This window comes from Podarcis melisellensis (genome assembly GCF_964234715.1).
Source record: "Podarcis melisellensis genome assembly, chromosome: 12".
Classification (NCBI taxonomy): Eukaryota; Metazoa; Chordata; class Lepidosauria; order Squamata; family Lacertidae; genus Podarcis; species Podarcis melisellensis.
The window spans coordinates 8759642-8782637 of NC_138544.1; the positions used below are offsets into that span (position 1 = coordinate 8759642).

The 22996-nt window shown below is 44.8% G+C and overlaps 1 protein-coding gene across 1 annotated transcript in view; it reads right to left on the reverse strand.

Moving 5' to 3' along the window:
* The window catches only part of ITGA9 (integrin subunit alpha 9), a 228183-nt gene that overhangs the window by 195767 nt on the left and 9420 nt on the right, over nucleotides 1–22996 (reverse strand). Inside the window, exons 2-4 of the mRNA XM_081931017.1 lie at nucleotides 12363–12490; nucleotides 10339–10445; nucleotides 3762–3885 (exon numbers count right to left, since the gene is read on the reverse strand). Of these exons, the coding sequence (XP_081787143.1) occupies nucleotides 3762–3885; nucleotides 10339–10445; nucleotides 12363–12490 (359 nt within the window). The remainder of the gene's footprint in view (nucleotides 1–3761; nucleotides 3886–10338; nucleotides 10446–12362; nucleotides 12491–22996) is intronic.

Sequence of the window (22996 nt, forward strand, 5' to 3'; positions counted from 1 at the left end):
GAGCTCTGGCTGGAGGGCTGTGGCAGGCAGAGTGCTGCTCCACTTGGGCAGCCTCCTCAATATTGGGCAGCATGGTAACGGTCACATGTGCCACTATGCTACATGCCTATGAACTGCTGTGACAATGTGGCGCCTGGAGATTGCTGTGAGCTGCTTGGTCGATGTGGAGGATGTCTCTGCTGGGTCTGACCCAGCCCCACAGGACTTCACACCCACACCACCTAAGATTCCACCTCATATCCATTTGAGACCTTCTTATCACAGGAAAAAGCGCACATAAATCTGACAAGAACAAAGGCTCACATCCAGCAAATACTGGACTGCTGTTGTGCAACTAATTACATCCTGGATTGTTCTTTTCCCCACCCTCAATTTACATTTGTTCCATCTTTAGCTGCAAGCTCCCAGCCAAGGATTTCATTGTTTCTTTCTGGAGGGCACATTGAAAATGATTATTATAGGAAGGGAGGATCCCAGTCGGAGCAATGGATTGGAGCCATCCCTTTAGATGGAGCTAATTAACCGCAGTTCAGGTTGAAAGCGACGGAGTTCAGCAAAAGCAAACTCAGTCACCCCACTCGATGCATGTGACGCTGCTGTTTGGCGGCTGACATACAAGCCAAGTCCCCAGTTTTCAGGACAGTTTGTAGCACGATCAACTGCACACTGGAGAATGCCAAACTGCCAATTTCCCACTGGCTGCTTCACAGATCTTGGGTCCACACAGTTCTATTTTTAATAGCAGCTCCCAGCTGATTGTGTCTGATCAACTGAGGTGTTTTTGCTCAGAAAAGGTGATGGATACCAAAACATATAAACATATACAAGCAATTGCCTGATGCAGGAGCCACCTCTGTCCATAATTCTGCATACGTAATAAAAGCAAATATTGTGCGATTTGCACGACACTTCTTAGTCTGTCCAGGCTGAACCTGCCAACGCGAAAGGAAAGCAGCCCAAGACAGTCTCCTAAGTGGGAGGATTTTATAGCTTCCTTTCATTTTATTAGAGTTGATCTGGAGTGACGGATCCAAACACAGAACCAAAACCAGACAATTCTCCCCCAAACACTTGTTAATCCTGCACACACTTTGCTAATGATCTGAAGTGCAGTCACCATCTCCAGACACACAACAGTTGTGGTAGTGGTGGTTGCCTGCTTTTCTTAAACTCAGTTTTCTGTGTTGTTGTTTTTTTGGTTGCTTGGCCAGTTGTCAAATGTGAAAGAAATTTGACCAAACCTACTGCAAAATCCAATCTGGGATGGGGTTTTGAGGGGTGGGGGGTCTGAGCACTCTTCACTGCATTCTCACTTTGGCGTGAACCCAAAAACTGTGAAAACAGCGTACTGGGGGGAAAGACATAGAAATCAGATACCTAGGTCCAATTCAAGCAATATCCAGCAAAGTTTTACTCTCCAATGTAATGAACTCCATCCTTTCAAGACAGCTCCAGTTTTGACCACATCTAACTAACAAAATCGTTAACTAGAACCTTTTCTAATAACAGCAGTATACCAGACCTGCCACTGGAGCCCAAAGTGAAGAGACAGGAAAGAACTGCTTGCATCAAAGCACCAAAGCCTTCCAAAGAGGACGGGAAGCAGACTGACACTTTGGGGGGGGGGGAGAAAGAGAAACCACAGGAAACCCACGAAAATGCCTTCCAGGATACTTCTCTAAAATTGCTGAGACCTATTCGGGGACGCGGGTGGCACTGTGGTCTAAACCACTGAGCCTAGGGCTTGCTGATCGGAAGGTTGGTGGTTCGAATCCCGCCGGAGTGATGGAGTGAGCTTCCGTTGCTTGGTCCCAGCTCCTGCCAACCTAGCAATTCGAAAGCACGTCAAAGTGCAAGTAGATAAATAGGTACCACTCTGGCGGGAAGGTAAATGGCATTTCTGTGTGTTGCTCTGATTTCGCCAGAAGCGGCTTAGTCATGTTGGCCACATGACCCGGAAAAACTGTCTGCGGACCAATGTCGGCTCCCTCGGCCAGTAAAGCGAGATGAGCGCAGCAACCCCAGAGTCGTTCGTGACTGGACTTAACTGGCAGGGGTCCTTTACCTTTACCTTTATAGAGACATTCATCTTCCCTTCTTAATCGCACAACCATGCATCCTGGTTTGTTAATTTACTTTAAGAGGATACCGACTTCAAATGTCTTTTTAAAGTCACATTGAGTATTTAGCTCAGCCCTGTGCCCTCTGCATTAGGTCATGTGGCACAAATAGAGGCTTAAGCCACAACAATCACAGAGCCCAGAAAAGGCTTCCACAGTCTTGTGCCTGAAGGGCTCACATTTCCATCGGCTCCAGCCGACATGGTCAAGGATCAGGGATGATGGTAGTTGTAGCCTAACCACATCTGGAGGTTGGGGAAGGGTGGTCTAGATGCAGTATTTCTCAACTTTGGGTACCCAGCCATTGTTCGATTACAACTCCCATCATCCCTAGCTAGCAGGACCAGTGGTCAGAGATGATGGGAGTTGTAGTCCAACAGCAGCTGAGGATCCAAGTTTGAGAAACACTGGGACACTAGAGGTTTTTTTCCTCAGATATGGAAAAACCAGGTTCATACGCCCGTTCAGCCACAAAGCACACTGGGCAAGTCATTTTCTCAGCCTAGCCTACCTCAGAGTCTTTTTGTGAGGATAGAATGAGATAACGCCACATATGACCAGCTCTGAGTAATTTAAGAAAAAGTGGGGTAGAAATTATTATGACTTTTAAATATGGCACCATCAATGTGTTCAGCACACTACAGTGCGACATAGAAAAGGAGAGGATCTCGTCCCATGAAGTGGCCAGTCCAGGGAACCTTACAGAGTGGCACAAAGTTGCTCTGGTAATCCAACAGCCTCCTCAGACCCTCCTCCCACCAGATCCCCAGGCTAAAAATGGCTCAGACATGATGGAACTACATTGCTTGGGCAGAGATGGAGAAGCTGTGGTTTTGCAGATAGTGCAGATCTCATCGGACTTCAACTCCCATCATCCCTAACCATTGGCTATGCTGGTTGGGGCTGATGGGAGTTGGAGTCCAATATTTGGAGGGCCACAGCTTCCTCGCCTATTGCATATAGGAGCTTATTTGGATTGCAGGCCCACAACACTCATGGCTGTAGCCATGCCACAGCAAGAGAGAAGGACTGGGTCAAGGAACCAACTCAAGAACCTGCACCATTTACATGGGTGTAAAGAGGTTAACTTTATGCAGTGATATATTAACACACTGTGTAGGGAGCAAAATGGCCCAATAAATAATCTTTGTAATTCACAGCCACTAAAAGCTTGTCTGCACACATGAGCATAGCCATGGTTTTTGTTGGGGGGGCTTTTTAAGAAAACTGCAGGTAATAATACCCCCTGAAGAGGCCATTACGGGGGACAGTCTTTTACTGGGGGGCAGGATCTATAAAAACAACAACTTTCAAATGCTTTTCAATAATGCCCCCCTCCGGCTACACCCACGTCTGGACAGCAGCTTTACATTGCCTTCAAAAGCTTTTCAGGCCTAACTTTGGGCAGACTTGAAAGAGTTTCAGAGCTGAAGACTCTCTATGTGTTTGTGATGTTTGTCTTGGTTATGGGGACATAGAATGTAAGAGGCTGTTCTTGGTTTATCTTAGGGATACTGTTGACATTCATACAAGAAAAACAGTTAAAATGCACCGAGCACCAAAATTTTGGAAGTTAATAGTGAGCGTCTACTCAGTCGTAAGCAATAGTACATACAATGAAGAAGCAAAATATCCCCTTACCTTCATAGCAAGGCATTAACCTTTTGCCATTGGACCCTAGATTGGGTGGGATGATGTTGCAGAAACCGTGAGGAAGGATGTACTCTGTCTCGTAGTAGACATTCTTCCAACGGTGTGCACAGGCCTATGGTAAACAAACCAGATGGGGGAAATTAATGCTTATACCTGAATCCAGAAAATCAGTGCCTGGAGGCAAAAAGTGTTCCCCCCCCCCCAAAAAACCCAACAACTCTGAATTGAAGATGGTAAGACAGAGGGATCATTCCCTCTTCTACGCACACTCCATCTCCATGTATAGGTTTGGCAGCTGTACATGGTGCTTCAGAAAGCTGTGAACACTATTTGACCAGTAGGCAACAGCCGGACAAAAAGGGAAGGTATTCAGCACAGGCAATGATGACACTATCGTCAACACACTCTTATGGGCATCAAGGGGTGTCTCCATTCTTTAAAAAGTATTACTGAAGCAATGAAAGCTTTTGAACTTTTCAAATTAAAACTAAACAAGTAATTTATTTATTTTTTAGATTATGGCATGCCCAGGTTCATCTCCTTTTGTTACCTAGATAGATACAGGCAGTAGGTCGCCTTGCAAGCTGTGTTATCTTCATACCTTATTAGTAAGGAGATCATAGAATCATAGAGTTGGAAGAGACCACAAGGGCCATCGAGTCCAACCCCCTGCCAAGCAGGAAACACCATCAGAGCACTCCTGACATATGGTTGTCAAGCCTCTGCTTAAAGACCTCCAAAGAAGGAGACTCCACCACACTCCTTGGCAGCAAATTCCACTGTCGAACAGCTCTCACTGTCAGGAAGTTCTTCCTAATGTTTAGGTGGAATCTTCTTTCTTGTAGTTTGGAACCATTGCTCCGTGTCCGCTTCTCTGGAGCAGCAGAAAACAACCTTTCTCCCTCCTCTATGTGACATCCTTTTATATATTTGAACATGGCTATCATATCACCCCTTAACCTCCTCTTCTCCAGGCTAAACATGCCCAGCTCCCTTAGCCGTTCCTCATAAGGCATCGTTTCCAGGCCTTTGACCATTTTGGTTGCCCTCCTCTGGACACATTCCAGTTTGTCAGTGTCCTTCTTGAACTGTGGTGCCCAGAACTGGACACAGTACTCCAGGTGAGGTCTGACCAGAGCAGAATACAGTGGCACTATTACTTCCCTTGATCTAGATGCTCTACTCCTATTGATGCAGCCCAGAATTGCATTGGCTTTTTTAGCTGCCGCGTCACACTGTTGGCTCATGTCAAGTTTGTGGTCAACCAAGACTCCTAGATCCTTTTCACATGTACTGCTCTCAAGCCAGGTGTCACCCATCTTGTATTTGTGCCTCTCATTTTTTTTGCCCAAGTGCAATACTTTACATTTCTCCCTGTTAAAATTCATCTTGTTTGTTTTGGCCCAGTTCTCTAATCTGTCAAGGTCGTTTTGAAGTGTGATCCTGTCCTCTGGGGTGTTAGCCAGCCCTCCCAGTTTGGTGTCATCTGCAAATTTGATCAGGATGCCCTTGAGTCCATCATCCAAGATGTGGTAAGGTAAATTATTTGACTCTGGCCTTCAGTATTCTCATCTGCCTTTGCGATCCTTCCTAATTTATTTCTCCACCTCTTCATTCCACTGTCCTTTCCTAGCTGTCAAGCCTCAAAAATTATTCCAAGGCAGAAGGAACATCTCCAGATGTTAGTCAGCCCAGAGTGTTCCTCACAGCTGGAATTCTATTCCCTAAAGGAAGACAGCCACTGCCACCACCTTCCACATCCTTGGGTCCCCAAATGTTGTTGGACTACAACTCCCATCATCCCTAGCTAGCAGGACCAGTTGTCAGGGATTGTGGGTGTTGTAGTCCAACAACATCTGGGGACTATACCCTAACAGCCCTGGGAACATTATCATGCAAGCTTCAGGCTTGTTTAGTTCGAATGAGCCATGCTCAGCAATGCAAATACTTTTATTTACTGAATTAAGCTATTTATCACACAAGCCTATCGATGCCCCTAGTCCTAAGGGTTTCTGTGAAGCTCTCTGATGTCAGAGCGAGGAATGCAATTCTACAAAGGATGTTTATAATGGCACTCAGCTTTGACAGCCAGATGTATGTAAGGAAGCTTGGAAGAAACTGAAGTCAAGTTATTTGCTCTTTTAAGTAGACTCAGTTATGGTTTCAATTCCCAACACACACTGCATTCAGAATTTGGTTTTAGAAAAAATAATCATGAAATATTTATATCTAGAGTGTTCAGGAAATAGCTTCTCTCATGGAGCATTTCCACTGTGAATACAACACACAGATATACATTTTAATGGAAGACAGTATCCTACAGACATCCAGTGTCAAGGCCAACTTTCTGCAAGCCTCCCCTAGGAAACCAGTGAGGAGAGGATGTCACAAGGAGGAAAGAATCTTGACTGCAAAGAAAATTTATATCCAATGCAAATCGTTGAAACAAAAGGCCCCTTTAAATTATGACTAAGTAACTAAAGTCTCACAATTCCTCATTTGTAGATTTATCTTCCACATCAGGAAAAAACTGCCAGTGACCTACACCAGTTCCTCAACTTAAACTCTCTCAGAGGAGCATTCACGGCTGCTATAAATGGATAAGATCAGCAGCGAGTCTCTGGCACCACCAGCTCAGAAATGAAAATTTTGAGCCAAACACAGGAGGAGGGAAAGGACTGATCCCATCTCACCCAAACGGCCTAAAATTTAGAGCCAAAAGTGCACAACAAGGCTGCCAACATAAGAAGTCACCTTATAACAGCCCAGGGTTATCTACTCCACCGAGAGCCAACGCAGTACACTCAAGATTTTTGGGACTACAACTCCCATTGGCCCAAAGCAGTTTGGTCAATGGTCAGTGATGATGGACGCTGTAGTTCCAAACATACGGAAAGCATTATGTTGGCTACCGAAGGTCTGACTCACAGTGGCTCTCTGTGGTCTCAAGCAAAAGTCTTTCACTTCAGCTGCTCCTGGGGATGGTAGAGATCTAACCTTGGTCCTTCTGCATGTAGTCTGTCACTGAGCTACAATAGTTCTGTCAAGCAAACTCCCCTTTCTGCCTTAACCACAGTTAAGAGAAGCAACAGCGCTATTCGCCGTGGTCAACCACTATCCATGTCTAGGCACTTCCGCCATGGTAAACAATCACCAAATGGCCTTCACATCCCACACTAAGGGAAACTGCGGTTAGTGTTAACCATGGTTAAGGGTGAGTATTGATGTTTTTCTTAACCGTGGTAAAGCTTAGGGGGAGGGGTTTCTTCCAAAGAAAGTGAAATCCCAAGGCTGATTCCTGCTGGGGGAATCTCTGTGCTTGTCTAGGGCAAGTTCTGGGCAGAGACAAGATTGAACCAGGGGCTTCATCATTCACAATTCACACAGTCACTGCCATATACCAGGTCCCATGGGAATATTAAACTGTTGGAATATAATGAGCATAAAGAATGTACTATCTATCCACTGACTAAAAGAGCCAGCAGAAGCATGAATTGATTAAAGTTCAGCTTGGGTAAAGGGACCCCTGACCATTAGGTCCAGTCGTGACCAACTCTAGGGTTGCGGCACTCATCTCACTTTATTGGCCGAGGGAGCCGGCGTACAGCTTCCGGGTCATGTGGCCAGCATCACTAAGCCGCTTCTGGCGAACCAGAGCAGCACACGGAAATACCGTTTACCTTCCCGCTGGAGCGGTACCTATTTATCTACTTGCACTTTGATGTGCTTTCGAACTGCTACGTTGGCAGGAGCGGGGACTGAGCAACGGGAGCTCACCCCATCGCAGGGATTCAAACTGCCGACCTTCTGATCGGCAAGTCCTAACCTCTGTGGGTTTAACCCACAGCGCCACCCGCGTCCCTCCTCAGCTTGGGTGTTTTATCTTAAATCAGTGGTTTTCAACCAGTGTGCTGTGGCACCCTGGGGTGCCTTGAATGATGGTCAGGGGTGCTGCGGGCAACACTGGCCTCTGTCCTACTTTCCTTCCCTCCATCCTCTGATGCCTTCTCGTGTCTCTGCCTCTCAACGGCTTGCACAGCTGTTTGTTGCAGCAGCCCTGGCTACAAGCTCCCCAGGTGAATGGTGCCTCTGGGGCTGGGCAAAGGGGGTTTCCCAGGCCTCTGTGGGGCAGTGTGAGGAGGAACCTTCCTTTGGGGTGGGGTGGCAGCTGTGGCAGCCCAGAGGACTCCCAAGGAGATGAGGGACTGAGGGAACACTCCACAAGGGAGGGTGTTTGAAAAAGAGTGAGACGCTGCCAGTTCTGCAGGCTCCTGAGCCCCACAGAGGTGCCACAGAAAGAATGTAGTTGGGTAAGGGAGCCATGGACTCAAAAAGTTTGAAAACCTCTGTCTTAAATATTTATGACATGCATTGTTTCTTATAAGAACCTTCCAGAGCTCTTCTGTCCAAGGTCTTCTGACCAGCTCCACACCTGACTAGCCTAAGCAATTGAGCATCAGACTTTCCAGACCATTCAATGGATATTTTCTTCAAGTAACAACAAGGCTTTTATGTGAGCTCAGACCATGAAGAGATCAACCATGAAGAGATCACTTCACATTCTGAATTTGATAAACAAGCCTCTTATAAACTTACAAGGTGGCATTCGAACTCAAACCACCTACATATAGGAAGCGGCACTGAAGTTAGAGGTTTAGTTGTTTGGCTGTTTCAATAAGTTTAGAATGGAAATACTTCTTTTTGTTATTATTAATTTTACATGTAAGTATTAACAAAAAGGAAAGAGACAAAGTGTATTAAAAATAAAGAAAAAATAAATAAAATAACAACAATACCACCAGCTCACATTAGGTAGGAATATATCGAAATTCTTTCTGACGAGGAAAAGAAACAAACTGCATGATAAATAGAGCAGGTGCTTTTTGAAAGTACAAGATTAAAAGATGCCTGGCTTTTCTCCAAGATTTAATGCACCGTCCCCAGTTACTTTTCCAGTGCAAATAAGATAATGAATTTTACAACTGTAGCATGGAGGAATGAGGAACTTCTATTGTATTACTGAGACACTTAAATTAATACAAACACTAACTCTCATGTTGATATTTCAAAATCCAAGCAGCTTTCTAAAATTATATTTTAAGCTCATGCTGTCAGCACTTTATTCATCTCTGGTTTTCTATTTAGCTTTCTATCTCAAACTGATATTTAACAGAACCATGTTTTACTGGAGCACCGGCAGACATGTGAAGGTCTCTGCTTATTGACTCATTTAACCAATCACGCCTTGGGACGAAACTCTCGATACCCACCATTAGGATCAAAATTAGTTTCAATAAATATGAGACTAGAACTGCAGCACAACATTCTTCGGGTTTCATTATGCAGTAGAATCAGAATTGTTGGAAGGGACCATAAGGGTCATCTAGTCTAACCCACCGGAATAGAAGAATATTTTGCTCAATGTGGGGCTCAAACCCACAAGCCTGAGATTAAAAGTCTTATTTATGCTCTTTCCCCAAGGGGCAAGTGGGTGTACAAACAAGGCAGGTATTGTTGCAACAGCTGCTAAAACCAGAAGGTCTTTTGGGGGCGGGAGGGGTTCCAAAAATATTTGCAAAACATTGCAAGTACCGTATTTCTTGCTCTATAAGACTCACTTTTTCCCTCCTAAAAAGTAAGGGGAAATGTGTGTGCGTCTTATGGAGCGAATGCAGGCTGCACAGCTATCCAAGAAGCCAGAACAGCAAGAGGGATTGCTGCTTTCACTGCGCAGCGATCCCTCTTGCTGTTCTAGCTTCTGAGATTCAGAATATATTTTTTCTTGTTTTCCGCCTCCAAAAACTAGGTGCGTCTTGTGGTCTGGTGCGTCTTATAGAGCGAAAAATACGGTAATTTTGGATCACCATTGCTTGAGCTGACTGTCACATCACATGCACTAATTATGTCACAAACATTGGTAACGGCAGCTAAGGACCATGGAATGAGTGTGGACAGTCACACTGTTCCTCTGCAAAAATAATCCTCACCAGTTCATGCTCATCACTGATGCTCCTTAGCACAGAAAAATACCAACTCCTGCTGATTTCAGTAGTTAACTTCTGATACCAGAAGGACCAGCCACAAAACTAGGTATGCATGTCTATAAGTGTACCAAAATCCTTCTACTTAATATTTAGCTTTAGCATACATTAGGTTTATTGTAGAATTATGACATGACGTATAATGAATCTGTCTATAGGTGCACACATAACATCTACTCGTGGCACCACTAATTTCATGCTTTTTAAAAGAAGAAGAAAGAAGACCCGACTCATTCACAGGAATACAAAGTGCTATTCATTCTGTTCCAAGTTCTAAAGCCTTCGCCACTTTTAAGAGGAAGCCCTCGAGGGTGACAGAAGCAGGTGTAACTCCTTTGAAGCCTTCCTTCCAGAAGCAAGCTTTGTTCCCGGGACCCTATTTGCCTTCCTCTTAAAGGATGTGAAAATACAGAGTTAGCTGCATTCTGTCAATCACCGGCACAGCAAATTAATTCGCACACATTACTACCCGCAACAGCGTGACACTTCACATTTTGATGGGATGAAGGGAACAGCAAACGTACCAGGATACTTCCTCCAGCTGTGGGCTGCCTTGCCAGACTTACACCCATCCATTCATCATCTCTGTCCTCCTTGCATGTTTTTCCGCAGGTCATTCCTTGAACATTCGCTGGAATGAATGCAGGAGCAAGGGTGAAAGTTAATAATGGAGGAAGATGGCATTTGTTTATTTCCACAGAGATCACACAAGTAAGTTTACATAGTTATTTATCATATATCTGGTGAATTCAGGATGAATCCGTGTGGGCATACTATCCTCTTCAATGGCAATGGAAAGCAAAAGGAACGCATAAATAGAAATAAGTTTTTCTCCCTTTCTCACAAAAGCAGAATCTGGGGCCATCCAAGGAAGCTGAATGATGAAATATTTGAAAGCCCAAAGAAGAACTCCCTCTCAGAGTTTGCTTATCAATTATGGATTTGCAAATTTGATACCACAAGGAAAAGCAACTGTAATAGTTCACCCATTGCCAACTTCCAAGAGTTTTGGATCAAGACCCCAAAATGTATTAGCACTTTTTGCTCATTATGGGGCAATGGAGGGAGAATTGGGAGGATCATGATTTGCTCCCATGACATATCAGCCCTGGTTTTCTTTTACAGCTAGCTAAGGGGAGGGGAACTGAGTTAAGACAAAAATATATAAAGGAAATAGAATTTTTATTACACTTAAATGAGTACTGTATTTTTGCTCTATAAAACGCATCAGACCATAAGACGCACCTAGTTTTTGGAGGAGGAAAACAAGAAAAAATAATATTCTGAATCTCAGAAGCCAGAACAGCAAGAGGGATCGCAGCGCAGTGAAAGCAGCAATCCCTCTTGCTGTTCTGGCTTCTGGGATAGCTGCGCAGCCTGCATTCGCTCCGTAAGATGCACACACATTTCCCCTTACTTTTTGGGAGGGAAAAAGTGAGTCTTATAGAGCAAAAAATGCGGTATTTCATATGTATTTACACTGCTTTAAATCCTGAATGGGCTAAACACATTTTAACAAAGTCTTTTTGTGTGGCCATATCAGAAATATATCATTACAGGCTTTGACTTCTGATTTGCAATTATTTAATTTTTTTTTTATAATAATTTTTAATGATTTTCAAAACATACAAAATACACAAAACACCAAACAAAAAAGAAAAACACATACATCAAAAACAAACATCAACAAACAAAATTTGACTTCCCCATACCTCCCTTTCACCACATCCTTGTTTTATCCTCATTCTTTAACAACCCTTCGATCAGTTTTCTAATCAACTCTCTTTTAGATCTTCTTAAAATTAAGATTTACAGCTGTAATTCTCCATTTCATACCCCTTGACATCTTATCAGTCCAGAATTTTACAACAATTTTTAAGATATACTCTAAATTTCCCCCAGTCCTCCTCCACTGTCTCTTTCCTCTGGTCACGGATTCTGCCGGTCATCTCTGCCAGTCCCATATATTCCATCACCTTCGTCTGCCATTCTTCAAGAGTAGGTAGTTCTTGCATCTTCCAATACTTTGCCAACAGGATTCTTGCTGCTGTACTTGCATACATAAAAAATGTCCTGTCCTTTTTTGGTACCAGTTGGCCGACCATGCCCAAGAGAAAAGCCTCCGGTTTCTTTACAAATGTCCACTTAAGGACTTTCTTAATTTCATTATAGATCATTTCCCAGTAGGCCTTAATCTTTGGGCAGGTCCACCAAATCAGGTGGACCTGATTTGCAATTATTTAAAGGCGGGGCATAAAACACTTCAACATGCATACAGGTTCTGAAGAGAACCTGGCAGTACCACAGCATGACTACCGATGAGAAGCTTCTCTTCTCAAATAATATTTCCTGTATCCTCCATCTGAGAAATACTGATTGTCAAAAGCCTCCAGTAAGGCACAGATCTAAGTTTCTTGTAGTGCAACTGTAGTCATAGTAGGGTCGGGAGACGTTCCCCATGCAGCGAAGCCCTAAGGCTCTTGAGAACGAGAATTTTTTCAAAACAGAGTTTGCATATAAACTTAAAACAGGGTAGACCCATACATACCTCGGCCCATATCCAGTTCTGTGCATCTCCTGTCAGGGTTAGTGTGAACACGACATTTAAACACAGCTCCTGGGGACTTAAGAGAGGCACTGTATTTAGACTCTGCCTTTGGGGCGCCAACCAAAACCCTGGAAATTGAGAGCAAAAGAATGTTTCATTAACGCTACAAGAAGGAAATGAATGCACACAAGTTGCACAGTAACAGCTCGCTCTCATTGACAGGCTATGTTTTCCCAACACCCTTAGGATGCTATGATCCAAGATACATGTGCCCACCCACCATGGCAAGGCAAGGCATTTTCCTTTAATAAAACCATGAATTATTTGAAGGAGCTAAGAATTCACAACACGATCCCTAGCCCCACCAATCTAAGCTTTTGGGAAAGAATGAAAATTAACAACAGCAACTATGTATGCATTCTCTCCCCACCCAGCCCCCACTCCTCAGCTATAAATATGAGCACTCCTCAACCCAGAAGAACGAAGGTGGAACATTCATTAAAATGGTCTGAGATTGAAGTACAGTGGTACCTCGGTTTACGAACTTAATCTGTTCCGGAAGTCCATTCTTAAACCGAAACTGTTCTTAAACGAAGGCACGCTTTCCCTGATGAGACCTCCTGCTGCCAGTGCCCCTCCACTTTACCGAGGTAAAGTTCGCAAACCGGGACACTACTTCCAGTTTTGCGGAGTTCGTAAACCGAATTGTTTGTAAACAGGGCTGTTCTTAAACCGAGGTAGCACTGTACACCCTGTGGGTGTGAGCTTAATCTGTGATGTAAAAGATTTTCCAAGTCTGCTTTGATGCCATGTGGATGACGGCATACAAGACTTAACACCTGTACGTGCATTTCTCTGAGAAGACAACATGTTTGGTAATTGGTTTTTTTAAAAAAAAAAAATCAATAAAGTTTAGAAGAAGAGGAGGAGGAGGAAGAGGAGGAGAAATTATGCTGGAAGGTGGGATGGGAGACTGTCCACTTTAGTTTCTCATTTTTCTGATCTTAAGTTTAGTTCTCCATATTTCCACTTCTATTTAAGGTTGTGTTTTTTTAAGTTTTTTTAAGGGGACGCAGGTGGCGCTGTGGGTTAAAGCCTCAGCGCCTAGGACTTGCCGATCGAAAGGTCGGCGGTTCGAATCCCTGCGGCGGGGTGCGCTCCCGCTGCTCGGTCCCAGCGCCTGCCAACCTAGCAGTTCGAAAGCACCTCCGGGTGCAAGTAGATAAATAGGGACCGCTTACCAGCGGGAAGGTAAACGGCGTTTCCGTGTGCGGCTCTGGCTCGCCAGAGCAGCGATGTCACGCTGGCCACGTGACCTGGAAGTGTCTGCGGACAGCGCTGGCCCCTGGCCTCTTAAGTGAGATGGGCGCACAACCCCAGAGTCTGTCAAGACTGGCCCCTACGGGCAGGGGTACCTTTACCTTTACCTTTTTTAAGTCAGCAGCCATTTAGTGTGAGTTTCTCCTACGTTTGTATGTGATTTTGTCCCATACAAAGCATTATGTATTCCGTTTTGACTAACAGATGCACTCTTTGCCCTTAATATACACATTTTTATAAACATCACTTGGTTGGAGAACTGCACTGCAAAATTCAGAGCAGTGCAAATTTCAAAGGACGGCTGTTTTTCTGTTTTTATATTGTTTTAGAAAGTGCAAATTAGGTAGGTTAGCCTCTTAAGTGCAACCTGAATTGAATTTGTCCCCATAACCAGATGCAAGAAACTCCATTTTTGTAGTCGAGGTAAATGTGTGCATCATAATGCACACTCTGTAATAGGGTATCCAGGACATTTCTCTGCCTCAGGCAGAACAGCAAATGTTGCCCCTCCCCCCCCCTCAGCACAAATCAAAAAGCACTGTACCCAAGGCCAGTCAGGTTCTTGTGGCAAAAGAGGCGGAAAATCACACAAACACCTCTCCACCTCATTGCCTGCAAAAATACAACAATAAGTAAAGCAACTATTTGCTTCCTTTTCAAGAAACCCAAAATCTGCACCCTGCTCACTCTGTCTAACAGCAGGGCTGGCTCTGCCCTACCAAATTTGGTGGGAAAAAACTGGGACACTCATTTCATATCAGAAAGCAGAAATTAAATTCTTCGAATCAGCCCCTGTGGATTCTATGTATATGGTAATCCAATGCGAGCAGATGATGATATCGCATTGCAAAAGTAGCATCATTGTTTCCAGAAGCCTTTTTCTGGAATGGGCAAGAGCTTCAATAGGTTGCAAGTTTTTTAAACCAAGCTAACTCTCTGCCAGCTGAACTCATGCCTACCTGTGTAACACAATTCACATAGATATCAACAACAATTACCATATTTTTCGCTCTATAGCACGCACCTGACCATAACACGCACATAGTTTTTAGAGGAGGAAAACAAGAAAAAAAAATTCTGAATGAAACAGTGGATGTATCATTTTGATGCTTCGTGCTGTGGCCACAGACATGTGATTTGACGGTGAGTTTGTTGTAAGCCAATGCAAAAATCCTGAGAATCCATGTGGATCTGTGCTTTGTAACCACAGCAACCGAAAACAGCTTTTACAACTTTGTAAACAAAGCAACCGAAAACAGAAGAGGGTGGGCAATAAGACCCTGAGGCAGAATGCAGGAAAGCAGCAGCCTCCTCTCTGCAGCGCGCGATCTGATTTTTGCCTGATTTTTGCCCCTGCACTTGGGCCAGTCGGCTCCAGGGACCACACATTCGCTCAATAACACGCACAGACATTTCCCCTTACTTTTTAGGAGAAAAAATGTGAGTGTTATAGAGAGAAAAATACGGTAGCTAAAACCAGAAGGCACATATAAAACATATCTGAGGAGAAATTTTCAGTTGCTTACATTCAACCTGAAAAGCATTTTACAAAGTGTCAGCCTATCTTATACAGTGGTACCTCGGGTTAAGAACTTAATTCGTTCTGGAGGTCCGTTCTTAACCTGAAACTGTTCTTAACCTGAGGTACTACTTTAGCTAATGGGGCTTCCCGCTGCTGCCGCGCCGCCGCCACACAATTTCTGTTCTCATCCTGAAGCAAAGTTCTTAACCCAAGGTACTATTTCTGGGTTAGCGGAGTCTGTAACCTGAAGCGTCTGTAACCTGAAGCGTCTGTAATCCGAGGTACCACTGTATGGGGAACTCAGTGCCTATTTATATTACACTCCGAAACTAGTTGACTGGCCATTCCCTACCCCTAGGAACTCTGAGAATTGCAGTTCCTTAAGGGAGGACGCGGGTGGCCCTGTGGTCTAAACCACAGAGCCTAGGGCTTGCTGATCGGAAGGTCGGCAGTTCGAATCCCCACGATGGGGTGAGCTCCTGTTGTTCGAGCCCAGCTTCTGCCCATCTACCAGTTCGAAAGCATGCAATGTGCAAGTAGATAAATAGGTACCATTCTGGCAGGATGTTAACGGCGTTTCCGTGCGCTGCTCTGGTTCGCCAGAAGCAGCTTAGTCATGCTGGCCACATGACCTGGAAACTGTCTGCGGACAAAAACAGGCTCCCTTGGGCTATAGAGCGAGATGAGCACACAACCCCAGAGTCATCTGCGACTGGACCTAACGGTCAGGGGTCCCTTTATCTTTTAAGGGAGGTTAGCTGTCTCCTTTCCCAGGGACGCAGGTGGCGCTGTGGGTTAAAGCCTCAGCGCCTAGGACTTGCCGATCGAAAGGTCGGCGGTTCGAATCCCTGCGGCGGGGTGCGCTCCCGCTGCTCGGTCCCAGCGCCTGCCAACCTAGCAGTTCGAAAGCACCTCCGGGTGCAAGTAGATAAATAGGGACCGCTTACCAGCGGGAAGGTAAACGGCGTTTCCGTGTGCTGCGCTGGCTCGCCAGATGCAGCTTGTCACGCTGGCCACGTGACCCGGAAGTGTCTCCGGACAGCGCTGGCCCCCGGCCTCTTGAGTGAGATGGGCGCACCAACCCCAGAGTTTGTCAAGACTGGCCTGTACGGGCAGGGGTACCTTTACCTTTACCTTTAGCTGTCTCCTTACAACTAGTGGTGTGCTGAGAAACATGATACTTAATAATAAATTCAAATTACAGTCTCAACATGTACAGTCCTCTATATGAGCATATGAATGTCTCAAGCTCTACACATTTATTTGTCTTATATATCTTTTCTTTAGTTTTACAGACTAGCTTCCTTCTTTTCCAATTGGCCACAAAGAGATCTCTTCTCTCCCCAGTGGTGAAAAGTGTGTTTAGATCCCTTTAAAGTAGCCAAGGCTAATACGTAACTGTATTTAGCTGTAACAAGTCATGGAAATAGTTTCCTTACCAACCACTTACAATTTAAATTGTGAGCCCATACGCTGGTAATATTGCCATCAAAGTTTTCTTTTTCAATAATGTCAATAAATTTATATGAATGATGCTCCTTCATGGTGTACATTAAAGAGGAAATGATTGGCATTTTTTACCCAAGCTTGCCCGTCTCTCAGTGGCATTTGTATTGAGAGCTGCTATTTCAGACTCCCTTGTGTTTGCTTCTCAATGTTTGTTGGCTTTGTAGTTTTCTGTAATTTAGGTAACTGGGCCACTAATTGTTCTCACTTGTGAAAACATGGCTCTTTAGAAGGTAGCCCCTGTCAAAAAGCCTGCGATTTGGCAGCTTCTCCTCTGAAACTCAAGAGAAATCAAACTGTTAATGTAGCCTTTTCTCCTTTAAAGTTTGTTTTAAATACCTTAGCACAGTTTTTCTGGCTTCAGTGAAGTGAGTCAATGTTGAAGCTGCGGAGGAAACCTCAGTGTGAGAGTTATTTTTCTGGGTAAATGCCTGATACCTCATGTAAATAAATATCTATAACTATATAAATAAACCAGTTTTTACCGACATAATTATATGCTATTTATACATCCCAAAGTTTGATAGAGAGAAAAGCAAACACTCTCTTTCTTGTTCATGCAAAGGTCATAAGGATGAGGTAGCAAACATTCCCTGTGTTTCGTCATTTCAGGGGCTTTCCTGGCCCTCAAGGCTGGACGAAGAACTCCCAAAGTCTTTCATGCACAAATCAGATCAGTATGTAGACAAGGCTCTGGTTACAAGGTATAGCAGGTACAATGATAATAATAATAATAATAATAATAATAATAATAATAATAATAATAATAATAATAATTTATTATTTGTACCCCGCCCATCTGGCTGGGTTTCCCCAGCCACTCTGGGCAGCTTCCAACAAAGATGAAAAATACACTAAAATGTCACATATTAAAAACTTCCCTGAACAGGGCTGCCTTCAGATGTCTTCTGAATGTCAGGTAGTTGTTTATCACTTTGACATCTGATGGGAGGGCGTTCCACAGGGCGGGCGCCACTACCGAGAAGGCCCTCTGCCTGGTTCCCTGTAACTTGGCCTCTCGCAGTGAGGGAACCGCCAGAAGGCCCTTGGAGCTGGACCTCAGTGTCCGGGCAGAACGATGGGGGAGGAGACGCTCCTTCAGATATACTGGACCGAGGCCGTTTAGGGCTTTAAAGGTCAGCACCAACAAGGGAGGTGTAAATGCATGACTAAGCACAAGTGAAGACACTAACCCAACTAGCGACACACACCCTGCATCTTCCCTTTGAAGAGCAGGACTGGCACAGCTGTCAGTGGCCAGAGTCCCTGGACTGGGCAAGCAAAGGGGGCACTCCTTTGGGTGCATTGGGCCTGTGAAGTTTGTTCACACAGGTGTCGCCATGGAGACACAGGTGGAGTTGGAGCCGGCTTAGCATCTGACTTACTCTCAGTTGGAAGAGGTGTGTCATTTACAGGAGAGGGTGCCAGAGGCAGCTGCACAATAAGAGACGCCTTATGAGAGGTATTTGATATCACACGGATGCAACACTTCTATGTCAATCCACATGAGAGCCAACGTGATGACTTCCAGGTATCACTGGACTCCTAAATCACATAAGCCCCAGCCAACATACCCAATGGCTAGGGATGGTGGATGTTGAATACAATGACATCTAGAGGGTGTAACATTGGCTACCCACACAGACCCACTGAAATAAATGGGAGTTAAGTTAGGTAAAGGGACCCCGGACCATTAGGTCCAGTTGTGACCGACTCTGGGGTTGCGACACTCATCTCGCTTTACAGCTTCTGGGTCATGTGGCCAACATGACTAAGCCGCTTCTGGCGAACCAGAGCAGTGCACGGAAATGCCGTTTACCTTCCCGCCGGAGCGGTACCTATTTATCTACTTGCTAGGTTGGCAGGAGCAGGGACAGAGCAACGGGAGCACGGGGATTCAAACCTCCAACCTTCTGATCAGCAAGTCCTAGGCTCTGTGGTTTAACCCACAGCGCCACCCACGTCCCTTGAGAGTTAAGTTACTCATGACTTAACGTTTTTAGAAAGCTTATTTACATAATTTTGCTGAATTCAATAAGTTCCTTTGATTGATCCAATCACACATCAGAGCATATATTATAATATAATCAAATGATCAAATATCAAATTATATTGTGGTGGAACATGCATGGCTATAATCTCATCTGTGTGTTTTTAAATTCTGCTACAAGGTAAGAGATCTCCAGCTTTTTCAGAACAAAAGTGTCTAACTCAAATTCCAATGGGTATACTCGAAAGGTGATTAAGTCCATATCCAACCCATTGAACAGGAAAACAGTGCTATTCTTTGGGGGTAGGATTCCATTGTTAAGCACATTTTTAAAAAAATCCCACTGCATCCTTTGTCAGGTATCTGTGCAACAAATCTAAATCTCCCCACCCCTGTAATCAACTTTAAGTTTAAATGACACAGCTTAATGGTAAAACAAGATCCTTCAGCCATAGGCCAAGATGAGAAAGATTTTTCATGGGAATCTTGCATGTAACAGACCAGGTCACAAGGTGGTCAGAGTTCTGTTTAAGAAATTTATTTATTTTCACAAGCTTTGTTGTAACCACAATTAACTGCAAGACGTTAGCCTTTCAGTTGAATCTCTGTGACTAACTGCATGGGAAAGTATGTAAAATAAAGCCAGATTGGGGGGGGGGGACCTTTTACAGTTACAAATTCCTCAAGCATTTGAGTCAGCATTTGGTTACAGATTTGGAATTCGCAGCAGCAGCAGCAACATCCAGTGCAAAAATTCAAGCAGAGAGAAACAATAGAAAAGAGCTTTCCCTTGGGATAGCTCGTGTGATGCCCTCCAGATGTTGCTGGACTCCAACTCCCATCACCCCACCAGCCAGCATACTCAGAGGTAATGGGAGTTGTAGTTCAGCCAGATCAGTTGCTTAGAGTGTGCTGCTGAAAACGGCAAGGTCACAGTTTTGGGCTGAACTAGATGAGCCATGGCGTCCCTTCCAACTCTATGATTCTAAGATTCTATCACCTGCAATCTAATCTACCATCTGTCTTCTTCTTCTTTGGCAATCACTCGCAGCTAAGTAAGATTGTCATCCATAAACACGGTTTTAACAATGAGTCCGTAAGTGACTGTGGAGGACAATTCTGGATCCACACATCCTTCCACAGTGGGGACATTGGTTTCCGGGCAGGAGTTTATCACAGTGTGGATTTGCCAAGCGTGCCTTCCTCTTAGCGCGTTTCTCCCTTGAGACCTGAGTTCGAGAGTCTTCAAAGCCCATGACACCTTTGGTCAAGGCTGTTCTCCAGTTGGAGTGCTCGCAGGCCAGTGTTTCCCAGTTGTCAGTGTTTATACTACATTTTTTTAGATTTGCCTTGAGACAGTCTTTAAACATCTTTTGTTGACCACCAGCGTTACACTTTCCATTTTTCAGTTCAGAATAGAGTAGTTGCTTTGGAAGGCGATCATCAGGCATCTGCACAACAGGACCAGTCCAAAGTTGATGTTGAATTAGGTTACCATCTGTAACCTAATACCAGCAGGGCAGCTCTAACACAAAAGCTGCTACTGCTCACACCTGGGAGCGTGGTCCGAAGGCCTACAATGCAGTAGCCTTGCTGAAGCTAAGCAAGTCAGAGTCTAGTTGGCACCTCCATGCAGGTGCACCATCTAGGGGAGAACGGGGATCCAAGCCCCCCCCCCAATTAATGAGTGGTCTGGGCCCCCTCAAAGTTCCATGGCGGCTGTGCATGCATGCCGTGGGGCGCGCTTGCATCATGACCACATGCCACTCGGTATCCACCTGACACATCAGCACACCCCGTGGCATGAGCAAGTGACGTCAGCATGCTCCGCAGCATGCACAAGTGATGTCAGCATGCCATGGGGCATGCATGCATGGCGGCAACACACCATGGGGCATGCCAACATCGTGTACGCATGCCCCACGGCGTGCTGACATCTATTGCACATGAATGGCTGCAAGGAACATAGTTCGCCCCTGACGCAGTCAACACCTCAATTTTCATACCTAGAGCAGTGTTTCCCAACCTTGTGCCTCCAGCTGTTTTTGAACTACAACTCCCATCATCCCTGACTAGCAAGACCAGTGGCAAGGGATGATGGGAATTGTAGTCCAAAAACAGCTGGAGGCACAAGGTTGGGAAACACTGACCTAGAGGATAAGAAGGTACACATCCCTCCGTTTCAAGAGCAAAAGAAAACGCCATTACCATCAGGACTGGCTCAGCTAGTGAAGAAGCCAACACAGCAATTTCAATTTAACTCATCCCTCTTCCTCTCTGTTTGGTACCTGTCTTACACACACCTCCTGTCCCTTTCTTGCTGAGAAGCCCTCAGGATAAACAGCTTTGGAAGCCAAGATTGCAGGAAGTGCAGCACTTTAAGGAGTGATGAATGGAGGGCACAGTGGGGTGCCAAGCATGTGCATCTGCCCACAGTGGTGCCAGAAAGCGATTAGACCACCATAGCTCAAATGCTGCTTTGTTACCTGGATGACAATAAACCGCTGAGATAGAATTGCTTAAAAATAGCCAACCGCATTGCAGTGAACTAAATTACTTTTAATGGCCGGATTAAGTGAAGGCTTCAGTTTCATTTACCTGGCTGGCATTCTCTGAAATACAATGTCTCTATTGAACAATGAGATAAAGAAATTAAACCTGGTGCATGTGTTTGGGGCACAATGTTGCATTTCAAGTGAAAACACCAGCTCGATACACCACCTTGCTTTCTGTGTGGGGAGGAATAAACATGCAAAGTACCGTATGTTATACAGTGGTACCTCAGGTTAAGTACTTAATTCATTCCAGAGGTCCGTTCTTAACCTGAAACTGTTCTTAACCTGAAGCATCCCTTTAGCTAATGGGGCCTCCTGCTGCTGCCGTGCTGCTGGAGCACAATTTCTGTTCTCATCCTGAAGCAAAGTTCTTAACCTGAAGCACTATTTCTGGGTTAGCAGAGTCTGTAACCTGAAGCGTATGTAACCTGAAGCATATGTAACCCGAGGTACCACTGTACTGCAAAATCTGCCTTGGATACCAAAATACCAGAAGGAAACAGGTGTAGACACACAAAAAGCAATTCTACATTTCAAGTTTGAACACTAGCATGCCTTCCACGCCAATTTTCTAGGGGTGGGGGGGAAGGATATATCTCCACAGAGCAAGAATAAATCATTATCTCTATTCTGCCTGTCTGGGGAAGAGTATCCTTTATCAAATTTTACAAGGGTTTGCATATATACACCAGGATGACCATTCTTCAGGCTTTAGCCCCTACCCTCTGCAATTTAAATATCTGAGTAGTTGTGGGGGGGGGTGTTGAATCATGACTCACATGTAAACACATACATTATGCACAAAAACTAACATACCACAAAGCAAATGGGATGAATTTTGCATGCTGGAGCTAGTGGGCTTCATTGCCAATCCCATCAATATAGCAAATGACAACATTAGTAAATATATTAATCTGGCCACTGAATTCTGCACAAGCTGTAGGTTCCAAACCGTCTTTAGGGGCAGCTCACATATAGCACACTTCAGTAATCTAGCCTAGAAACAACTGTTGCAACACTATTCCTGTCCAGATAGTGTTGCAACTGAGCCAACAGCCAAAGTCAATAGAAGGCCACTTATGTATCCAGTGAGAGTGACAGGAGAGGATCCAAAAGTTGATAAGCCATGAACAAAACATCACTTTACATCAGGCCTTGTTTGCAACTCCCAGTATGCAGTATGCAGTTTGCAATTCCCAGTATGGGCATAACAGTGAACCAGGAGTCATGGTTCGCTGCTAGGTAGAGGTAAAGGATCCCGGACAGTTAAGTCCAGTCGCAAACGACTCTGGGGTTGCAGCACTCATCTCGCTTTACCAGCTGAGGTAGCAGACCTTTGTCCACGGACAGTTTTTCCATGGCCAGCATGACTAAGCCGCGTCTGGCGAAACCAGAGCAGCACATGGAAACGCCGTTTACCTTCCCACCGGAGCAGTACCTATTTATCTACTTGCACTTTCACGTGCTTTCAAACTGCTAGGTTGGCAGGAGCTGGGACCAAGCAACGGGAGCTCACCCCGTTGCGGGGATTCGAACCGCCAACCTTCCGATCGGCAAGCCCTAGGCTCAGTGGTTTAGACCACAGCTAGTGAGAACTAAATCTGTGGCCACCTGTGTGTTAGTAGTAAGCCATAATCCATGGCTTACTGTGATGCATGAACCCAGCCAAAAGTGTACGATAATTTATTTCACATATGCAGGTTTTAGACCGTTTCTATTACAACCCACATAGGTGAAAAAT